Source organism: Bos grunniens, chromosome 1, assembly GCF_055505025.1.
Source record: "Bos grunniens cultivar Pamir isolate PY7600 chromosome 1, Bosgru_T2T1.0, whole genome shotgun sequence".
Classification (NCBI taxonomy): domain Eukaryota; kingdom Metazoa; phylum Chordata; class Mammalia; order Artiodactyla; family Bovidae; genus Bos; species Bos grunniens.
Window position 1 is genome coordinate 146,983,407 of NC_141165.1, and position 21,147 is coordinate 147,004,553.

At 41.1% G+C, this 21,147-nt stretch overlaps 1 protein-coding gene across 8 annotated transcripts in view; it reads right to left on the reverse strand.

The window, feature by feature from the left end:
• The window catches only part of APP (amyloid beta precursor protein), a 311,691-nt gene that overhangs the window by 19,811 nt on the left and 270,733 nt on the right, over positions 1–21,147 (reverse strand). For 4 of the 8 annotated variants that reach the window (XM_086412572.1, XM_086412559.1, XM_086412551.1 and 1 more), the window contains 2 exons: positions 11,240–11,461; positions 3,204–3,257 (listed from right to left, as the gene is read on the reverse strand). In XM_086412572.1, coding sequence (XP_086268698.1) covers positions 3,204–3,257; positions 11,240–11,461 — 276 coding nt within the window. The remainder of the gene's footprint in view (positions 1–3,203; positions 3,258–11,239; positions 11,462–21,147) is intronic. The other 4 variants (XM_086412582.1, XM_086412568.1, XM_086412557.1 and 1 more) reach the window with 1 other exon arrangement.

Below are 21,147 nucleotides of genomic sequence, written 5' to 3' on the forward strand. Positions count from 1 at the left end.
TATAGTGGAAACATACCTCAGAGACATTGGGGATTTAGTTTCAGACCATCGCAATAAAGTTAATATTGCAATAAAGTGAGTCATACACATTTTTTGGTTTCCCAGTGCATATAAAGGTTATGCTTCCACTGTGCTGTAGTCTATTTCTAAAAAACAATGTGTGTACCTTAATTAAAAATACTTTATTGCCAAAAAAGGCTACCCATCATCTAAGCCTTCACCGAGTTGTAATCTTCTTGCAATAGTAACATCAAAGATGATTATCACAGATCACCATGATAGAATGATAATAAAGAAGTTCGAAATAACCTAAGAGTTACCAAAAAGTGACTTAGAGACACGAGTTGAGCAAATGCTGCCGGAAAAATGGAGCTTGCTTATCTCAGGGTTGCCGCAAAACTTCAGTTTGAAAAAAAAAATGCAATAACTGTAAAGTGCAATAAAGTGAGGTATGTCTCTATTTGTCTTCTTTATTCTGGTCAAATGCTGTAACTCGTCCTTCAGAGTCTATTTCTCTCAGGAAGTAAGGCTAGGGGAGTAGCTATAAAGGTCACTGTCCCCAGAAATCATTACTGATATTATGGTTTCCCTCTGTGACACTACATTCTAGAAGTTACTGTGTCCTGGTATTTCAGATATGAAAGTCAAGGAGAAGTCCTTTTCCTTAGCTGTGATTATACAAAAGCCGTTTCTCTACTTGTTTCCAAGTGACAACAGTGATTGTGTAAAAAACAATGCCATCAATTGAATGACATGATGGGACAATCTTGGAAGGGTCTTCTAAGTTCAGGAAGAATAACAATATAATTTGGCACAGTAGATTCAAGCATGTGGTCTCAGAAAGTGTGATGATGAAGAACCAAAACTAATGCTATTCAATAGAAAACGTAGGGGGAAAATTGATCCACATTTCCAAAAGGCTCATTACAAGTGCAAAAAATACAGGGCATATGTATATCTTAATACACACGCAGCAAATAAAGTTATTCAGAAACATACCTGAGTTAGAGTCTCCCTCACTTTCTGAGAATTCTTTCCCATCTATGGCCCTCTCCTGGCGGAACTCAAGTTTTACAACAGTGTAAGAAAGGAAGACTGGCCCCGGTCATTCTCTCATCCATATAGAACTATTCTCCTCTTTGCAAATGGATGTGCTCCAAACCTTTCAAAACCCATCCTGAAGTCCATCTCCAGCAATACACCCCTCGGTTAATGGCCCACCTGCTCACATTCCAAACATCACAAGATGGTTTACACTTTCTGTTGCTTTGAATTTCCCTGTCTTTCTAATTCCATCTCATCTTTCTAAATATGCAGTGTGGTTCTTCGATGCTACTTCAAGTTCCTGAGAGCAAGGACCTTATCACTTCAACTCTTTCAACCCTCCAAAGCAGCTGAGGGGTCTTCGTAAAATAACAAAAGGAGCTATTGCCAATGTTACAATGGGGACTTTAGAAAAGGCTTCTTCCCATCTCTATATATCCACTAATGCTTAAAACAAATCGCTTTCATTTAAGAATGTATGGAGAAGTCCATTTCATGTTTAAAAAAAAAAAAATTCTTCAGTGGTGTTACCTCTTCCTGGGTATTTCAGTAGGAACATAATGGCCCTGTGTGCCCAATATAGCAACTTAATAAAGCTTATTGAGTCAGTGCTTCTAATTCACACTGTATGCCTGTGGATGAGAAGCATCTCTTCCTTTAAAAATAAAGTAGGAAGTGCCATGAAAAAATGGCCCAAGGCAAAGGACCAACCCGAGCCGGTCTCAGACGCAGTTAGAACGGAACCAACCCTCAGCCTTGGGTCCTACCAGTGGGCTGAGCAGGCCGGGGATGTGTCAATTCCCTGTTCCTTGAAATTCACTTGTGTGACACAGGCAATAAGGAAGACGTTAGGCGAGCTGAAGCTGTGCCTGACTTACTGTAATTTATGTCTCTGAAAAGCCCTACAGAAAGGGATCATAGAATCAAGGAGATCGGCTGTCAAGATCTGTCACTCCACAGTCCCTGATGCCCTGTTAATTACACTGCAGAGGCATGAAGAAGCCACAGGCAGACTCTGAATTTCTCCTCTATGACGGTGGTTGGAGGCAGATGCAACCTGAACCTGAGCTGGAAGAAAGAGGGGCAGGCTCCTGCTTCTGGCCCTGCTGCTGGCTGCATCTGAACAGGGGATCAGAGGTCAACAACTCCTAGCATTAACATGTCCCTGTGAGGTTAGCGCCCTGTTCCGAGATTACTGCAGGGCACGTTATGAGGATACAAGGGAAAATATGGGTAGGGTTGCACTCTTGGGAGTAAAATATTCCCAAAATATATACCGAGATTTGCCAATCCAGTTAACTTCTCTCCTCTCTCTGATCCACTGAAAGCAGTGGTGCTATCAGTTGGGTGAGGTTGTGCATGGGGTCAAAACCAGGCATGCATATGTTTCTGTTGTGTGTAAAAGTACATTTGAGACCTAGGTTCAATACAGAACAAAGGTGAAAATGCGTTTCTTCTTAATGCTCGGGAAATTACAAAAAAAGAGAAGTGTTCATACTGGTGTTAATGGGAATTTAAAGTAGCATAAAAAATAAGGGACTTGTATGGACAGTTAGGCATGGAACTTCTGCTGTGTTTTAGACACTCATCAAGAATAACCATATACAACTCACAAAAGATAAAACGGAAATATTTCTGGGCTCTAAAGATATTCCAATTCCGCTATTTTTAGGAAGGCACATCTAACAAGAACTGAAGTTTGAGCCAGGTTCAGTTAGAAACGGAACATCCAGATGCCAAATAAGAAAGGAAGAAACGAGACGCTCCTAGAAGTAACCAGGTCGCCACCAGCTGAAGTCTACATCTGTGTAGGTCTCCATTTTTCCAGGAAGGATAGGGTCTCTAGAACCCTCTCCACTTAAAAAAAGAATTAAAAAAAAAAAAAAAATCCCAAGCATTGGAAGGGCTCCTTTTCATTGTTTCAAAAGGAACGCTCAGACAGAATTAAAACAAACAAACAAACAAACAAAACACACCTAATTAGGGACTTGGGAAATGAAGTGTAAGGGAAAACAAGGGAGAGTTTTAAAGTTTGGTTTCCACGGTCCTTTCGCATCCTGCTTCTCCAACCTTGCAATGCGGAAGGACTGACCCCGGAGAAAGGGGCTGCGTCTGCGTAAGCGCGGGATGCGGCGGGGAGGAGGGTACCCGGGTTATACCTGGTCGAGTGGTCAGTCCTCGGTCGGCAGCAGGGCGGGCATCAACAGGCTCGACTGGGTACAGGAAGCAAGACACACAGAAAGCAAACAAGACAAATCGAGATGGTTAAGTTGTGGCTCCTGAACACAGCGCAGGGAAAAAAGCATGTGCAATACACAAGTCATATATAAAAAAAGGAGCAGCTAGAAAAGAACCACAGTTAATCTCCAGCATCAAGGATGGGAGGGGTACCACTTCAAAAGGCTTATCGCTATTGATGTGCCAATCCTGCTCCTTAAGTTTTCCAATAAAAGCACTCACCAGGACACGCGGCAACATCAAAGGAGAGGGGCTGGTGAGAGTGGGTTTTCCTCCCAGTGAGTTTAGAGATAGTTTCTTGGCTTTTGATTAGAAATAAAATACATGATGCCCAGTCCAGTGGAAAATCTTAAAGATAACTCCTTTTACAACTGTCCAACCTTATCTTATTTTACAGTTAATTAACTACAAAAGGACTCTGTTAAATCCCCAGGGGAAATGCAAATAGGAATTTATCAGGAGAACAAAGCTTCACCACATAATCTGCCATTTAGCGAATGAAATTTGTTCCCAGTTTGAGGGAGGCAGAGGTAAGCCAGAGTTTATCTCCCTCTCTGTGTTTTTTTTTTTTCCTCTCCGTATTTTTAAAGACTGGTTTCTATTTAATAGATGACATACCGTTGAAATGTATGAAGTGAGAGTATTTCCTTTTGTGTTTGTCGACTTTCACAATTTTGGGTTTGACCCAAAGAAAACACTGAAGGAGGCACAATAGTGTCCACTATTATTTACCATTAGCTGGTATTTCCAAAGTGCTTCTGGTTCTCAGAAAATATTAACTTGAACTTACCCTGGTCTTTCAAGAAATGGGCAAGGGAGAGAAACAAAGCTTTTAGGATTAACAATGGACAAGGGGACAGTGAAGCCAGGTCGCTTGTTGTTCTTTAGTCGCCAAGTCATGTCTGACTCTTTTGTGACCCCACGGACTGTAACCCCCCCGCCCAGGCTCTCTGTCCATGGGATATCCCAGGCAAGAATACTAGAGTGGGCTGCCATTTCATTCTCCTTCTTCCTGACCCAGGGATCGAATCCACGTCTCCTGCATTGGCAAGTGGATTCTTTACCACTGAGCCACCTGGGAAGCTCGGTAAAGCCATGAAGGAGGGATAAAGCCTCTTGGGTGTGGCCCTGGAAATAGAAAGGTAGGAAAATAAGAAAAAGTGAGCAGTGGTGTACGTAGGAAGAGAAGCTGTCCTGGACGGGATGTCATTTGGATCAGCAGTTTCAACAAGACCATACAGCTTAGGGATGCATACAGACCAGGCATTCAAAGATGGGATTATATGCCCAAGTCAATTTTGAATGCCACACATTGGCAGGAACAGTGAGGGAGAAGAAAATGGCAGCAAGCCAAGTCTTCAGAACAGGAGAAAAAAATGTTGCTGAGAATACAAAGACATTTGGATACAAAAGGTGATTTGGTCCTTTATCACGCAGCCTGGCAGCACGAGAGGGGAAAGGGGGGCGGAGACAGCCAAACCTGATATTTATAGTGTAAGTGGCCAAGGGCGAATGACCACATCCAAGGCTGTGTTTTTAATAAGTAAAATATTAATAGAAATAATAACTCTTACCTTCTCATTGTAACGAGGAAACAAAAACTTTTTAAAATCCATTTCAGATTGCAATACTATAAAATTGCATTTATTAAATATCCTACTTATGAATTAATCTATGACACCTATCGTGAGGATGACTAATACTCTGTTCACTATCAAATGAAGACCTACTTCCTTCTGCAACTCACAAATACATGTGAACAATGCTGTTTCTCTGTATTTCATCCTTTTTCCGTTGCATAAGGGACTTTATTACTCCTTATAAAATGGTGTTCACGGAAGGATTATTGTACTTTTTGAGGACTTCCTGATGACAAGATGCCTAAATGGTGCTTCAGTTGAAGAAAAAGATACCAAAATCACAGAGCAAAACCTTCATCAGTGGTTAACTCATTAGCAACTGTAACTCAGGGGAAAGCAGTTGAGTTTGTGGTTTAAATCTCAGTTGAAGACCTGGTAGTCAGTCTCGGGGTCCATGTTAATGCCACCACTTGTTCTTTCTGTGTTCCTGGGCAAATGTCATTCTTCTGAACCTCACTTCTGTCACAAGGAATCTAGGTTTTCCCAGGGCTGAAACATGCACACGTATGCCAAAGACCTTTACAAATGATGAAGCCCTATTCCTTAATTACTCAAAGGAATATGGAAACACGTCAACTGTGCATAGAAAAAAGCCTGAAAGATGCTACCGCAAAAAGCTATCATTAATTTATTCTGGGTGAGAGATCACGCCTATAAATTTCTCTGCCTTTTTCTTTGAAGGTGCATGTATTATTTGAAAACAGTAATAAATACTTTTTCTGTTTTTTGGGAAGATAAACAACAATCATTTTAGTGACGTAAACATTAGTTTAACAATTGAGGCTGATTTAATATGAATAAATATTCAAAAAATACGGTATTCTTGTGTTCAGTGATCAGACACCTATGCATTTTTAAAAAGATAATCACATCACTCTAAAAAAAATACGCTGACAAGGAGTGTATTATTCCCAATCCAAAATAAATATTTCTAATTTTTCAAATAGACCATTTACTTCTTGAGCCAGAAAGTAACTTTAGTATAAAGTAACTTCAATAGTGTTCAAAACATGTTACTTTGACTGTGTAGTAAATTAAACATAAGAAACATAAAAACTTTAGCAGAAATGTGTTATTTCACTGCCTGTAGCAGCTTTGCATCATGTAGTCCCCTTACAAAAAGAGAGAAATAGAAGGATAGCAACTCAAGGACTTCTGAGTTTGTTGGTTCTGGTGTTCACTGTATTAATAATAAACCAATTCTAAGCTAAACGTTGCCCAGCATAAACTCTCCTCCCCACCAGTCCCAAGGTGATAGAAGGGCAACAGGAAACCAGTTTTACACGTACATTAAGAGGGGCCTGAAAAGGCTTAGCTTCCAGGTTTGATGAAGGACATTATTTAATCTCATTTTCCCCATTTTAAAAGTGCTTTGTTCATTGCTGCATTATGGCTAAGTGAAAATGGACCAGGGGGCTATTTCTTGATGCAATCACGCACATCTGGTCTTATAAGACCTCCTGTGCCTCTGGAGGAATATTAGAGTACTCTGTGTATGGGTTACATACAGACAAGCTGACCGCTGGCCACAAAGACTTTCCAGGAGCCACTGCATTTTCCGGATCTTCAGCCTGGCCTGTTCAGGCAGTCATGCAAATACAGAACAAACACAAATGCTATCCACACAAAAGCTTTCAGCCAGATGATTTCATGATCCGTGAGAACAACCGTTTTAGGAACAACAGCCTCACTTTGGTTTAGCCATTTCAGTTTTGTGGCTCAGAAAAACCACAGAATAAAAATCCCTGAAGGCAAATCGCAGCTGGTCAAAGAGCTTAAAATATTGGAAAACTGTTCTGTGATACACTTATTTTTTCAATATAAATTAAAAGAACGCCTGGGTGACTGACCCTCTCTGTGGATCTGACTGATTGTTCTTGAGAAAAACAACAAATTCTGGTAGGCCTTTGAAGCTCTGATGATGATAAGGACTGCAGGAACAATGAGAGGAAATCCTCTGAGAATTTTAGATATTTTCAATAGCCCTGTATAGGAGCACATGTCGGTGAGATAAGCAAGGAACGAGGCTCTGGGGAGAGGGAGAAGAGGAATATAGGGAAAGAGTACTTTTTATGAATTGTGTGTCACTCTTTGTGACTCCATGGACTGTTGCCCACCAGGCTCCTCCGGCCACTGGATTTCCCAGGCAAGAATACTGGAGTGGACTGCTATTCTCTTCTTCAAGGGATCTTCCTGACTCAGGGATCGAACCTGTCCTCCTGCATTGCAGGCAGATTCTTTACTGTCTGAGCCACCGGGGAAGCCCCTTTTATGTATTATTTGTGTGAAATGTATTATACATCTATTACAGTACAGTACTATATAGCCAATGGTATTAGTTTGGTACCTAGGCTAACTGATGAACTTACGAACGAACTGGATTTATGAACATGCACTCAGAACGAAACTCCCGTTCATATGTAGGGGACTTACTATGTACTGTTTAGCTCATAGGGTGACTCTCTGAGACAAGCTGGTAAAACTTCTCTAATAAGGTCCTGGTTCGATTTTTTTAAAAAAAGAAAGCTACCCCTGAATGTTTCCTACATTTCAAGCACTTTACTAAGAGCTTTTCATACCATCTTATTTAACGCTCACACCCTTTGAGTTAGCTATTATTATCAACTTCATTTTACAAACTAGGAAACAGTCAGAGACACTTTGTGACTTGGCCCAGATCACACAGCTGGGATTTAAACTCTGATGCACAGCATTCTGGAGTGTGGGATGGCGGGGAATGTGGAGGTCTTTTGGATTGCCACTGTGATAGAAGGAGGGAGGATATTAACGGCATTTAATAGTTGGGGACCTAGGATGCTAGACAGAATGCACAGGGCAAACTCATACAAATAAACACTGTCCTGCATCCCACACAGCTTCCTAAACTCCTGCTGCACTTTCTGTTGTTGTTCATGTTAGTTGCTCAGTCATATGTGACTCCTTGTGACCCCATGGACTGTAGCCCACCATGCTCCTCTGTCCATGGACTTCTCCAGGCAAGAATATAAGAATACTGGAGTGAGTTGCCATTCCCTTCTCCAGGGAATCTTTCTGACCCAGGGGTCAAACCAGGGTCTCCCACACCGAGGGCAGATTCTTGACCATCTGAGCCACCAGGGAAGCCCTGGACATTTATGTATTGATGATTATGTGAGCCCAGAACCTCACTCAGCTTTACATGTAAACACAAATCATTTCTGCACAGTTCTTACTGTAACCTGGATCTTCCCAGAGCCCACCAAAGGATAATATGAAGAAAAACTTTAATTTAGGACCTCCGTATCAGTCTGCATCTATATTTGTTACATCCATAAGGGGGCAGACACTTGACTGCTATGTTTTCCACTGGTAGTCAAGCCTGAACACTTATTGAAACATTTACTTTGACGTCCATTATATTTACTAACCCCCTAAACACTGTCAGCTCATTTTAAGATTCATTAAGGAGACTTTTCAACATTTAGAAAAGGAGGGTTGGTCTGATGATGGTGAAAACCAGAACTCAGACTCTGAGATCTTAACTATTATTGCCTCCAATATTCTTCTGCAAGAATTTGCTGTTGTTCAATAACATCCTTATTTAATGAGAATATTAGCTTTTTTAACGAAGCCAACAAAGGTCCATCTAGTAAAGGCTATGGTTTTTCCAGTGGTCATGTATGGATGTGAGAGTTGGTCCGTGAAGAAAGCTGAGTGCTGAAGAATTGATGCTTTTGAACTGTGGTGTTGGAGAAGACTCATGAGAGTCCCTTGGACTGCAAGGAGATCCAACCAGTCCATTCTGAAGGAGATCAGCCCTGGGATTTCTTTGGAAGGAATGATGCTAAAGCTGAAACGCCATTACTTTGGCCACCTCATGTGAAGAGTTGACTCATTGGAAAAGACTCTGATGCTGGGAGGGATTGGGGGCAGGAGGAGAAGGGGACAACAGAGGATGAGATGTCTGGATGGCATCGCTGACTCGATGGATGTGAGTCTGAGTGAACTCCGGGAGTTGGTGATGGACAGGGAGGCCTGGCGTGCTGCGATTCATGGGGCCGCAAAGAGTCGGACACGACTGAGTGACTGAACTGAACTGAACTGATGTAATTTTTAATCACGATCATGTATATGTATATGAATACATATAGGGTCAAGATAAAATACTCAGGGCATAGGAAGGCAGATTTATTTAACTGTTGGTACTATTTATGTTATTAATATAATAAATGCAAAGTTCAATTTCCTTCATTAAAGACAACCAAGGAAACATGTAGGCTGATATTCACATATGAAGCAGTTAAGCTCTTAATACTTGACAGAGAAAGGGAAATTTTGAAATTCAGGGAAGGCAACACCTTCAGGGATTATTATAACTTTTTGCTATTCTCTATTGTGCTGTGTGGAGCTACGCACTGCACTTCTTTGTCTTCACTAAATTTGAAGAGTTAACATAAACAGGGCTACAGTATCTTTATCTTCATTAAGCTTTGCATGATTCACATTTTTAAAGGAAATACCGAAGATTACAACAAACATCAACGTTAATATCTGTGAATTAATTTCACTCTGCTGCTAATTCAGCTTCTGTTGTTAGCTTTATAAATCTCTTCCCATAAACTTTACCCATAAATAAATTACAATTTATAGTCTCTGTTACTTGTGTGTGTGTTCATAAAAATGATTTAGGTAAACTCTAAAGTACGCTTTATCCTACTTTTCCAAAATCAATACATAACTGAAAATATTAAATGGGAACATTTCATTTATGGAAAATATATACTTAAAAGATATGTGAAAGGTCTTAAATTATAAGCAATTGATAGGCAATTCTTTATAATTTTAGAAGCACACTGGAGATGAATAAGTTCTCAGTGGCAGGGGTAATTTTTAATAAAAATAGAGAATAATCTATGTATTTAAGTTTTTCTCTTAAAAGCTAAAACCTGGACATAAATGACAAACTACACATTTAACACTATTTGGTATAAAAAGGGCATAAAGGACTGCAATTTGCTACTAAAGTTTGTGAGACCTCATACATGTTACCTATTTTTCTGTCAATTGAACAACCCATTATCTTAACAAAAAAGAGGAAATCTTGTGTGCGTTCTATTTACAAAATGAGATTGGACATTTTTCGCAAACAATTCTCATTTGAGATTGAATGATGAGGATTTTAAATGACCAAAATATATTTATCTTTAAAAAAATGACACAAGTAGCATTCTAGTAATAATACAATTTCATAAGTCACCCAGCTCTGATACTAAATCTCCTTATATTTTTTCCATGTTAGAATTGTTTTTATAAATGGTAGTCTTAATTATTTTTATATTATAAATAACATTGCTGTTTGTATCTGATATGATTACCAAAAGGTACCTTTTTCCAAATGAATAAAACAAATTTGTGGTGATTACCCCTCTTATGAAAGCAGTCTATGTTAAAGATTTTTTGCAATGGTTCTTAAAGAAAGTTGCTCCAGTGCACTTAAGATCTAAAACTGGATTTATATTTAGTCGGAGGAGTGCCTGACTGTATTTTGAGGTATCCATACTACAAATATCCATATTACAAATATTGCCATCAAAAGTCGTCACTTAAACAAAGAAGAATGACAGATAAAATCCTGTGTTCTTGAAAAACAAACTATTAGTATCTCAAAATCAAGGTGTTCCCCTGTTTGAAATTTCATACTTCTGGAACATGTAATGGAATAAGAACTAAAAAATTCTCTCTGCCCAACAGATACTATTTGAAAAGTTCTGCTAAGAAATCCCTGCGAAAGAAGGTATATATATAATCCATTGTGCCAGTTTATTGACAGAGAAAATCTTGTTTCTTTGAATTATCAAAGGAAGTAACATTAAGATTAATGTGCTTTTTAATTTTGACAAATGCTTTGTATTTAACTTTCTAAACCTCAAACTGTGTTAACTCTTAAGCAAAATTACATTTCATGACCTGAGTGTTTCTCTATCTTTGCCTTTCACATTTAATGCAATCTGAAATTTAATGCACTAAAATGAATAACCGACGAGGACCTTTTGGGTCCCTTTCAAACCTCCATTTATACAGGCCCCATCGAAATTTCTCTGTCCACTGAGTGAACTGCGATTTCCGTAATTCCATCACCTGTTTTCTTTGAAGGTGGGCATTTGAGGCCACTGTCTCAAGGACACTAACTGGATACTGTGCTTTCATTCCAGAACCAACAAAATACTTCTTGGTGAGAAAGCATTAAAAAAAAAATTCATATAGAAAGTCACCCTTTAGGAATGTGAGAGAGATTACATATGTACCAGACTACTGTTGTTCCCTCTTGGGCTTCTTACCTTCGTTTTCCGTGTTGGCGGGCACAGAGTCAACCCCGAAAGGATGCCAGGGCTGGAGGTCGTCCAGGCTGAACTCGCCATTCACGGGAAGAAGCTCCACGGTGGTTTTGGTTTCGGTCAAAGATGGCATGAGAGCATCATTGCCGTAGCTGATCCTCGGTTCACTGATTATGTTGGCCAAGACATCGTCCGAGTAGTTCTGTTCTTTCTGCAGCAGCTCATCTAAACCAAACAAAAGCCATGTCTTGGGTGAGTAACAGCAACAATTACAACAGAAGCAGTGGCAGCAGCTACCGCTTGCTGTCTGCTAGGCACGATTTTATTTATGATATGGGTACTGTTATCACCTCCACCCTATAGACAGGAGAACTGAGGCACACGGTAGATAAGCCACTTATACAGAATCATAGCTAGCAATGCCCAAGGTGGGATTTGAGCCCTGGGAGGATGGCTTAGACCAAGGTGGATGCTCTGACCAGGTGCACCACTTCCCCTAGTGAGAAACCTGGAAGGGTCCTTCCCTCCAGACACAGGTAGATTCTCCTAGTTGACAGGGATCATAGAGGAATGGATAGGATGCTTCGGTGGGGTGTTTGCAGTGCACTGGGCTTAGTAAGCCAGATATAGTTTCTTTCAAGCTGAAGGACATATCTGGTGAATTTCTAGTCTTTCCATGAACATGTTTAAGAACAAGAAAAGCGTAAGTAACAGGCTGCCTGCTTGTTCCACTCCTGAACAGTTCTCATTGTTTTGCCTTGAAAACAATCCGTCTTCCTCAAATGCTCCCAGGGGCTGCATGATACGTGTTCTGAGGCAACAAAGCAACAAGCCCCTAGCCCTGCCGGGTGTGGCCTTGCAGACATGAAGCTCTGTGCCAGCCTTCTCTTCTGTGGGGTACACAGCCCTGCCTGCCAACATTCCTCATGGGCTCTCAACCCAAATATCCCGTCTTTCTCCTCTGCTGCATCTCCTTTCAAAACATACCATCAGACAGTAAAGAACCTGCCTGCCAATGCAGGAGCATTAGGTTCGACCCTTGGGTTGGGAAGATCCCCTGGAGGAGAGCATGGCAACCCACTCCAATATTCTTGCCTGGAGAATCCCATGGACAGAGGAGCCCAGCGGGCTACCGTCCATAGGGTCACAAGGAGGTTGGACATGGCTGAGTGACAATAACAACAAGGGAGCTGTCACAGTGGAAAATCTTACATCTGCGCTTCATAAAACACGCACAGCATTTCAGATTGCAGCAAATCATGGTGTTCCTTCATTTCTCTTTTATCTCTCATACCGTTGGCAGGAAATTTCCTCCAAATGGCCACTAAAATGTAGAGAGCCCCATGGTGGTTAATTTTCCTGGTTTATTATATTCATTTTCAGAAAATGAAAGAATGAAATATTCAAGAAACATTACATTTTCAGTAGAGTGAAAAGCACTTAGACGTGAAAGACATTTTTGGTACCAAAGTAGAAATCCACTTTTCTATCTCAATGTGACACAGGAGATTTAGAAACAGCCCCCTCTGGTCATCTCACTTGGAACAATGAAGTCAGCGTGGTGTTTACAGGAGGAAAAGAGGGTGGAAATGATGGATTACCGTTTGCGGGAATAGGATTCAATTCTGTGATCATAAAATGTCTAAGACAGCCACCGACTTATTGACATTATTAAGGGCTCGGGTTTTTACCAACTGTTAACACAATTCATACCAAACAATTCCTCCTATGATAAAAAAAAAAAATCCAGAACTAAATGCAATTATCTCATTGTTCATTCTGAGTGAAACTTTATCTTTGAATTTTATGGTCAGACTGATCACAGAGAAACCACACTTCTACTATGTTGGTGGCCCTGATGGATAATCTTTTTATCTGAGTTAATTTATTATTTTATTACAGCACTTTGATGGCATATATTGGGATTTCAAAGCTTTTAAGCATCTACATTTGCCAACTGCTATATTAAACTAAAAGACTAGGCACATTTCTCAAAAGACTCTTTATTTTCCTAAAAGCTAATTGTTACTGCCCCAAATTACAGCAGTTACCTCTATAGTCAAATATCTTCTGTAATACCCTAGCTTATGAGCCTTGTAGTTAAAAGTGGAAATATTCAACTAAATTCAGTGATGGTAATATTTAATCTGCAGTTTAAACAACAAAAAGAAGTTTAATTTCAGATATTTAACATGCAATCAAACCCATTGTATGCTGCCCTTTCAAAAATGCTTTGAGGATATATATCAGGCATGTGCGTGCGTGCATGCTAAGCCACTTCAGTTGTGTCCTAGTCTTTGCGACCCTATGGACTGTAGCTGGCCAGGCTGTTCTGTCTATGGGATTCTCCAGGCATGAATATTGGAGTGGGCTGTCATGCTCTCCTCCAGGGGATCTTCCCGACTCAGGGATCGAATCCCCATCTCTTACGTCTTCTGCATTGGCAAGTGGGTTCTTTACCACCACTGCCACCTGGGAAGACCATATCAGGCATACTTTTAGCAAATAAGAAAAACAAAACATCTCACCACATAGCTGTCATTAAAGATATTTAAAATATGTATTTTTAAAAAAAGCAACATCAAAAGAGATCCCTGGTTGATTTCATCTTCAAATGACTAACATATTTTGTTCTTGGAGAAGCAGTAGACTACGATGATAATTTATTTTGAGAGAAGTGGCCTCATAAAAGTGAAGAAAGAAACAGAACAGGCTCTATCTTGAAAGCAGGACTCCATCTTGGGCCAGACTGTGGACTTTGAGCTATATGCCCAGTATCTATGGAGATGATATACCAACTGGAAAACCAGGCCCCTGGAAGGAAGAGCCCCAGGGCTCTCTGTTGCCTAAAAAAAATACCCTAATTAATAGCCTAATTATCTGTGTAACCGAACAGAATCATACATTCTATAATGCTTACTGGGGTATGACCACAGGCCTATTGATAATTGTCCACTGTTAACTACCTAGGCTTAAGGCATATGATCACGGTTAACTTTGATTGTATCTTTCTTTTTCCTTTGTTCAGACTAGTTTCAGGGAACCATATACATTTAGGGTATATAAGGTTTTCACAAATGCTGGTCGGGGTCCTTGGCTAAGAGGAGACTCTGCCTTGGGCCCGCCGGTGTAATAAACTGCACTCCACTATCTGCATTGCCCTTCTGAGTGAGTGTGTTTCCTGGAACATGTGGCTACAACAAAAGGGCTTCTGAATAGGAAAAGGTCCTTTTAATGATTAATCCACTTGCCTCACTCCTCCTAAAAGTTTTACTGTCACATTTAAGTTCATGAAAATGAACTTTATAAACATTAAGTCAGTTCTTCTACAAGCTTCAGGTGTAATTACTGAACTACCTTTTCCATCCTTTGAACACATTTGGGGCAGGGAGGGAACCTCCGTCATACAGAGGAGGTCCAACCTCTTGTCTTTTCCCCTGTGAAACACGGCTAGTAAAGGTCTGATTTGGAGACTGGTGAACATGCCTAGGCTTGCTGGTTTTTCTTTCATATAGAATTGAACTTGCATCACTGTTAGCATTTCCCTCCTATTTTCTGGTTCTGGTGGAAACAGACACATTTATCTGCAGCCTCTCCTCCAAATGGAAATTTTTTTTCAACCTTGTCTAACAGGAGAGTCTCATGTGATCATTTCTTACATTTTAATAAATAATTACTTATGTATCTGAAAGCACTGAGGACCACACCTCTGAACAATGCATTTTCCCCCAACCCCACCCTTTGCAACTGCCACAGATGCAGCAGGCATATTTGTAAAAGGGATGTAATTTTTTCCCTATTGAGAAGCTCTACTATAAATCTGCTGTCATCTGTGCTAGGCACTTTGCCCACACCAAGACTATGAGATCAGATTTAATTTTCCAATCACAGTCCGTGCATGTCTGATTCATGGCTTAGCATGTAACTACCATGCTGTTCACTATATGGTACTTAACATGACCGGGCTTCCCTCGTGGCTTAGACGGTAAAGCATCTGCCTGCAATGAGAGAGACCTGGGTTCGACCCCTGGGTTGGGAAGATCCCCTGGAGAAGGCACTGGCAACCCACTCCAGCATTCTTACCTGGAAAATCCCATGGTCGGAGCAGCCTGGTAGGCTACAGCCCACGGGGTCACAAAGAGTTGGATACGACTAAGTGACTTCACTTTTACTTTCAATGTGACCATGGTCTATGAAACTCCCTAAGCTTTGCGTTCCTCATCTATAAAATTAGGAGGAGTTGGATAGATGGTTTTCATAGTTTCTTCACTTTGAATTCTCTTATCTTGGTATGTGGGCAACCCGCAAGAGCCTGTTGAAATCATAATCTCAGGTTCCAGCCTGAGCTAGGGAAACAGAATCTGCACATTTAACATGGTCCCCAGGCAATTTTTTAAAAAACTGTGAAGTATAGTCCATTTTCAATATTATATAAGTTACAGATGTATAATACGTTGTTGTTCAGTCGCTAAGTCATGTCTGACACTTTGTGACCCCACGGACTGCAGCATGCCAGGCTCCCCGGTCCTTTGCTACCTCCTGGAATTTGCTCAAATTTTTAAAGGTTACTCCATTTACAGCTACTATAAAATATTGGCTATATTCCCTGTGATGTATAGTATATTCTTGTAGCTTATTTTATACCTAATAGTATGTACCTTTTACTCCCCTACTCCTATATTGCCCCTTCCTTCTTCCCTCTCCCCATGGTAACCACTAGTTTGTTCTTATTTTGAAGTCTGCTTTTTTTGGGGTTATATTCACTAGTTCATTGCATTTTCTAAATTCCGCATAGAAGTAACATCATATAGTTTGTCTTTATCTGACTTATTTCACTTAGCATGGTACATCTGATCCCAGGCCAGTCTTAAGCACATTATAGTCTGACCACTGCTATAAGGTGTATCTATACAAAGGCATCACTGCACAATGGCCTCAGCATCCCCTTCACAGAAGACAGGCCTCAAAACAAAGCAAGGTGTCAAAGCTAAGTATGGCCCAGAAACCATGTCGCAGAAGAAACCTGGCTGCCAACGCACCTTCAAGGCATGTTCATAAACCCAACCCACCCTATTGCCTTCAAGCTACCATCATGATAAAATTTTTCTGAACCAGAAAACTCCAGGAAAGACTAGTTATGAATGTCTCCCCCCGCCTTTTTTTTTTTTTGCCAGACTGTTTGTCAGGCAGGAAATTACATAGGAGCCAGAGCAGGCAAGTGTTCAGGAAACAGGTTATTATTATTCAGATGCTGAGAAAAAGAATGTACTTAAAAACGCAGAGGGCACCAAAGGACATCCTTCCTTTCTGCGCTCTCCCCTAAGACCGAACGAACTTACCTCTAAGCATGGACTGCCCTGTAGTTCAATGGAGCAGAATTTGTCTAAAATTCGATCTGGGGGAGAACCTTTGTGGTGTCCAGTTGATTGCTGGGCAAGGCTGGGAGGTTAAGATCACTGTGGGGCTCCTGTGCAACTGTGTCCAGCTATAACATCTTTTTTTGTTATCTTTTAAAACTGTTACTTTACTTATAGAGGAAAACAACAGAATGGGAAAGATTAGGGATCTCTTCAAGAAAATCAGAGATACCAAGGGACCATTTCATGCAAAGATGGGCTTGATAAAGGACAGAAATGGTATGGACCTAAAAGAAGCAGAAGATATTAAGAAGAGATGGCAAGAATACACAGAAGAACTGTACAAAAAAGATCTTCACGACCAAGATAATCACGATGGTGTGATCACTGACCTAGAGCCAGACATCCTGGAATATGAAGTCAAGTGGGCCTTAGAAAGCATCACTACAAACAAAGCTAGTGGAGGTGATGGAATTCCAGTGGAGCTATTTCAAATCCTGAAAGATGATGCTGTGAAAGTGCTGCACTCAATATGCCAGCAAATTTGGAAAACTCAGTAGTGGCCACAGGACTGGAAAAGGTCAGTTTTCATTCCAATCCCAAAGAAAGGCAATGCCAAAGAACGCTCAAACTACCGCACAATTGCACTCATCTCACATGCTAGTAAAGTAATGCTCAAAATTCTCCAAGCCAGGCTTCGGCAATACGTGAACCGTGAACTTCCTGATGTTCAAGCTGGTTTTAGAAAAGGCAGAGGAACCAGAGATCAAATTGTCAACATCCACTGGATCATGGAAAAAGCAAGAGAGTTCCAGAAAAACATCTATTTCTGCTTTATTGACTATGCCAAAGCCTTTGACTGTGTGGATCACAAGAAACTGTGAAAAATTCTGAAAGAGATGGGAATACCAGACCACCTGACCTGCCTCTTGAGAAATTTGTATGCAGGTCAGGAAGCAACTGTTAGAACTGGACATGGAACAACAGACTGGTTCCAAATAGGAAAAGGAGTTCGTCAAGGCTGTATATTGTCACCTTGTTTATTTAACTTATATGCAGAGTACATCATGAGACACGCTGGACTGGAAGAAACACAAGCTGGAATCAAGATTGCCGGGAGAAATATCAATAACCTCAGATATGCAGATGACACCACCCTTATGGCAGAAAGTGAAGAGGAACTAAAAAGCCTCTTGATGAAAGTGAAAGTGGAGAGTAAAAAGTTGGCTTAAAGCTCAACATTCAGAAAACTAAGATCACGGCATCCGGTCCCACCACTTCATGGAAAATAGATGGGGAAAGAGTGGAAACAGTGTCAGACTTTATTTTTCTGGGCTCCAAAATCACTACAGATGGTGACTGCAGCCATGAAATTAAAAGACACTTACTCCTTGGAAGGAAAGTTATGACCAACCTAGATAGCGTATTCAAAAGCAGAGACATTACTTTGCCAACAAAGGTTCGTCTAGTCAAGGCTATGGTTTTTCCTGTGGTCATGTATGGATGGGAGAGTTGAACTGTGAAGAAGGCTGAGCGCCAAAGAATTGATGCTTTTGAACTGTGGTGTTGGAGAAGACTCTTGAGAGTCCCTTGGACTGCAAGGAGATCCAACCAGTCCATTCTGAAGGAGATCAGCCCTGGGATTTCTTTGGAAGGAATGATGCTAAAGCTGAAACTCCAGTACTTTGGCCACCTCATGTGAAGAGTTGACTCATTGGAAAAGACTCTGATGCTGGGAGGGATTGGGGGCAGGAGGTGAAGGGGATGACAGAGGATGAGATGGCTGGATGACATCACTGACTCGATGGACGTGAGTCTGAGTGAACTCCGGGAGATGGTGATGGACAGGGAGGCCTGGCATGCTGCGATTCATGGGGTCACAAAGAGTCGGACACGACTGAGCGACTGATCTGGTCTGATTTCTTTGGCTGCACCGGGTCTTTTTGCAGTACTTGAGATTCTTTTGTTGGGGCACAGGGACTCTCTAGTTGTGTCACATGGGCTTAATTGTTCCAAGGATCTTAGTTCCCGTGTTGTTTAATCGCTCAGTCATGTCTGACTCTACACGAGACCATAGACTGTAGCCCGCCAGGCTCCTCTGTCCATAGGGACTTTCCAGGCAAGAATCCTGGGGTGGGTTGCTGTGCCTTCCTCCAGGGGAGGGTCCCGATCCAGGGATTGAACCCTCCTCTCTTGCGTCTCCTGCACTGCAGGCAGATTCTTTACCATTGAGCCACCGGGGAAGCTTGCTCCCTTCTCTAGGTGAGACCTTACCTGTCACTCCTGTTGTGATGGTCTACCCTCAACAGCAGTTTCTCCTCTCATCCACCTCCCACATTTTTTAGATTTCTCCTCCTCTGGTAGACTGGCATAAATATGAGTGCTGCATGAACAGTCATCAGGTTTCACTGATTCTGAGTCAGATTTAAGATAATTTAGACTGCTCTGGATCTTGAGCTCTTTAAATAGTCAATGCTGCCATATGTTCCAACAAGAGGAAAAAATGAGGTATATTATCACAAAGCAATACTGTTACACAAATCTAGTTTTCATTTTGACCTCCCAGCAAACTGGGTCAGTCCTCTTATTTTTAGCTACACTATCAATCCCCAAAAATCTCTCATGGTCTCAAAATTCAGACTCCACTATCTGAGTCGGGGTTTATTTTTCTTTAGTGGTTTCTTGGACATGGATTTTACATGGAGCATGCTTTGTCCACTTATGGCAACAAAGTGTCCCCAGGGAGATACAGACATAGCTGCACGTCATATGTGAGAACATTCCTTATTGCAAGTGATATTTTCCTGAAGCATCATTCGTTTCGCTTAAGACGGAGGATACAGAAGTCCCTTGTCAAGAGAAATTTCCTTTCGACTGTCAAACAACACAGATCAAAGAACTTAGAATTTACCCACGGCAGTCAGAAATCAAGAGATTTCTGATGTCAGTCAGGTTCCCCGGTTTCTAAACACAGAGTGAAGAGTTCCTTTTCATGTTTACTTGTGGAACTTTTGCCAACGTCCTGATTGTATTTCCAACTACATTAGGAGTCTTGGTCCCGCCTGGCTGGGTAGTTGGGAGTCTAAGTAACCCTTCGGGGAAAAATATTCTAAAATGTAGCCTAAAAACCAAGTTTACGTATCACAGGAAGAATCTCGTAGTACGCTGTGTTGAGGCTGTGACTCGCATATATAAAGAAATGTCCTTGCTTTGAGGAAATAACCCATGGTGAAAAATTTAGGTGTAAAGGGCCAAGATGTCTGCAAGTTAATTACTTACTTTTTTTTTAAGGTACAAAATTACTAGGTTTTTATTTTTTCCTAGCTTTAAGAATTTTTAAATTTATTTTTGGCTGTGCTGGGTCTTCACTGTTGCATGGACTTATTGTGGTGGCTTCTCTTGTTGCAGAGCACAGGCTCTAGAGCACAGGCTCGTTAGTTGCGGTGCACGGATTTAGTTGCTCCACAGCATGTGGGATCTTCCCGGACCAGGGACTGAAGCTGCATCTCCTGCACTGGCAGGCAGATTCTTTACCACTGAGCCACTAGGGAAGCTCTCCTTTCCCATCTTTTTTGCAACTTACTTTTAAAAAAAGAAATTTTATGCAATGTTTTCAGAACTATTCTTTAAGTCTGGAAGTACATTATTATAAAAAGTTCAGGGACTTCCCTGATGGTCCAGTGGCTAAGACTTAAAATGCAGGAGGCCTGGGTTTGATCCCTGGCCAGGGAACTAGATCCCACGTGCTGTGACTAAGCGTTCACATGCCACAACTAAAGATCTGGCATGCTACAATGAAGACTGAAGATCCCAAGTACCACAACCCAATAAATAAATATATACATAAACCTTCAGTACTATGGCACTAAAACTGTAGTGCCAGCTTTAGCCTGTACATATGTGGGTGCTTTCTTCTGCTTAATATATATAGTGAAGGAATATATATCGATGGTCCAGTGACCACTATACATATAGTGATGGCCCAGTGGTTAGAGATCTGCCTTGCAATGCTGGGGACACCGTTTTGATCCCTGGTCCTGAAGATCTCACATGCTGAGGGGCAACTGAGCCTGTGTGCCATGACTACTGAAGCCCAAGTGCCCTAAAGACTGTGCTCTGCAACAAGCAAGGCCACCACAGTGAGAAGCCCACGCACTGCAACCAGAGAGCAGCCCCCTCTCACCACAACTAGGGAAAGTTCGTGCAGAGCAATGAGACCCAATGCAGCCAAAAGTAAACTCTTAAAAAAAACAAATATATGTATATGTATGTATATGTATATATATAGTGAAAATACATTTATGTACATTAATGTAAGCAGATACAAGCTATATGTCTTCTACAAACTAAGATAAAAATAAATGTGATTTTTATGCCTGCATCCCTTACACACAAGTTAATTATTTCTTGTGGTCTTCAACACAGCAAATAGCTATCTCTTCACATGCTAGGGGAAAAACTGGCTGTCTTAGGCTAGTTGAGAGATGTATGCTTTTATGGCTAAGCTCAAGGAGTTTCAAAGTAATGATGATTATATGGAATTTCTTTCTTTCA